Source organism: Penaeus vannamei, chromosome 7 (assembly GCF_042767895.1).
Source record: "Penaeus vannamei isolate JL-2024 chromosome 7, ASM4276789v1, whole genome shotgun sequence".
NCBI classification, from domain to species: Eukaryota; Metazoa; Arthropoda; class Malacostraca; order Decapoda; family Penaeidae; genus Penaeus; species Penaeus vannamei.
The window spans coordinates 29,154,684-29,157,221 of record NC_091555.1 but is presented as its reverse complement, the minus strand read 5'-3'; the positions used below and the strand labels follow the sequence as shown (position 1 = coordinate 29,157,221).

The 2,538-nt window shown below is 45.4% G+C and overlaps 1 protein-coding gene across 1 annotated transcript; it reads left to right on the top strand.

Moving 5' to 3' along the window:
• The first annotated feature begins 1,389 nt into the window (after positions 1–1,389).
• Positions 1,390–2,010, top strand: LOC138862156 (arginine and glutamate-rich protein 1-like). Its single transcript, XM_070123328.1, has one exon. The coding sequence runs from the start codon at positions 1,390–1,392 to the stop codon at positions 2,008–2,010; it is 621 nt and encodes a 206-aa protein (XP_069979429.1).
• The last annotated feature ends 528 nt before the right edge of the window (positions 2,011–2,538 follow it).

Here is a 2,538-nt window from a genome sequence, read left to right as displayed (position 1 = left end):
TTCTTAAAAAGTGATTTTTTGAATTTGCATCTAATTTTCCTTTTATTTATTTTTTGTGTTTTGTCGTACCTGAATGAATGGGTTATTATCTATGCGGCATTCGACGCCACATTGTGGGCATATATATTGCCCTAAAATTATGCCATGGGACCTGCCAAGATCGACCAAGAGGGCGGGATCTGTGTATTTTTCCCAGAAGTGCCCGTACCTATCATTAAAAAAATCATATTTAACTCTATTTATCGGTCATTAAAATATATATATATTTATATGTTAATAAGATTACTTAGAGAAATAATAATACAATTAGAAATATTTCAACTTAACCCATGTCACACTGTGCACAGAAATCACTACTGCTAGCCCTGGCAAAGGCTCACCGGAAAGTGTTGAACCAATTACCATTGTGTATTGTTCGGACACGGGAGGCAAACAATGTAAAGAGGCAGTACATTTCTTACATTGTTAACCATGAATAAAGTTTATAATAATAATATTAATAATCATAAATTAACTAGATTACATAAGAAAACACTTATAATGTAAAACTATTAAAGGATTAGAGGAAATGTTATTAGAAATGATAGAAAATAATGGTTACAATAATTACTAATCGGAAGTTATGTCATGTTGGTTAAAAATGGTGCACAGAAAACGTGACATTTAGAGAAAACGCGGGTATAGAAAATGGAAATACAGAAAACTAGACACGTATAGAAAACGAGTTTATAGAAAATGCAGACGAACAAATGACTGCCGCAGAAGGTCGATTTAGACTGTCTCTGCCGTTTTTTTCCATTTAACGGCGCAAGTTATACTATGTTCCATCCCACTCTATTTTTTCTGCTCTATAACATGGCGGTGTCCATTTCTCTCTATCTACTCTATCCGTCTCCATAACCTCTACCGTGCCGTGTCTTTGCTTTGGGCCTGTCTTTGCTTTGTGCCGTGTCTTTGCTTTGTGCCGTGTCTTTGCTTTGTGCTGTGTCTTTGCTTTGTACCGTGTCTTTGCTTTGTGCCGTGTCTTTGCTTTGTGCCGTGTCTTTGCTTTGTGCCGTGTCTTTGCTTTGTGCCGTGTCTTTGCTTTGTGCAGCGTCTTTGCTTTGTGCAGCGTCTTTGCTTTGTGCAGCGTCTTTGCTTTGTGCAGCGTCTTTGCTTTGTGCAGCGTCTTTGCTTTGTGCAGCGTCTTTGCTTTGTGCAGCGTCTTTGCTTTGTGCAGCGTCTTTGCTTTGTGCAGCGTCTTTGCTTTGTGCAGCAGTTTACGCTTATGAACTCTGGTTTCTTTGTGATCCTGTGGGTTGTCAGTTGTGTGTTGGTTTTCTTATCCGCCAGCAGTAGTTTGTATTTGTACGTGAAGAGCTTCAAGTATTTAGTTGCTGTGTTCCTGGCATGCCGAACAGCAGGGAGAGGCAGGAGCGATACCAGAGACACCAGCAGCATCGAAACATCGATGCATCCCGTGAAGTCTCCCCAAGACCACGCCGCACACCAGGTGGTACTAACCTGGATGTACGCGAGGCTGTCCAGATGATGGTCACAGAAGTAACCATGTTTGACCAGATCATGGAGAAGATCAACTCTCTAGTCGCAGAAGTATGGGAGTACAAGGAGCAGAATGATGCCCGACTACAGCGCCATGAAGAGGCCCTTGAACATCGCATGCAGGAAGGCACTCAAGATCAAGAACAGCAAGCAGACAGTAACCTCCATCAGCCACAGGAGAGAGAGCTAGACCAGGAGGATCCAGTTCAGCAACTCTGTCGCCAGCTGGAGAAACGCAACAGGGAGCTGGAGGAGACCCGCCTTCAACTACTGCGGACGAACTCTGTGCCCGTGCCTGTGGTACATACCCGAGAACAGGAAATTCAGGAGCTCCGCCGCCAGCTAGAAGAACGGAACAGGGAGCTGACTGAGGCCCGCCAACGACTACAGGGGTCAGGTGTTGCACCTGCACCCATGGAATGTGCCCAAGACCGAGAGATTCAAGAGCTTGGTCGTCAACTTCAGTAGCGGGACCAGGAGCTAGTAGAGGTCTGCCATCTCGCCCCCTCAGTACAACCTACCATGACTAGGTGTCAAGACCACCATCAGCAGCCTCCTGTCATTAATGGAAGCCGCATTCCTCCTCAGCCTCTTCCTCGGAGCCGCCCCCCCACTCCAATACCAGAGCAGCAGCTGTATCCTGAACATCGACACACGTATGACCCACAAACATCCCTGTCGCAGCAGTTCCGGCCTTGGTCTTCGCCTCAGTGTCCCCAGTCAGCACATTCTTCGTCTCAGTTGTCTGGCACACCATTTTCCTATGTGTTCATGAAGGAAACTGTCCCGCACTTCAAGGGGAATACTTCTGCCTCACAGCTGCTCAAAAAGAACCAAGCAATAGAGAGTTGGATTCGGACAATTGAGAACATCGTGAAGTCAGCCACATCAGAGATGTTCATTCAGGCAGCACGGGCAAACTGCAGAGGTCCAGCCGAGCTAATCTTTAATTCCCTTCTCTTCGACTCAATCACAGAATGGGACACATTGAAGGCA

What these genes read in the sequence shown, in the direction of transcription:
- LOC138862156 (XM_070123328.1), top strand. Translation starts at nt 1,390, where the DNA reads ATGCCGAACAGCAGGGAGAGGCAGGAGCGATACCAGAGACACCAGCAG.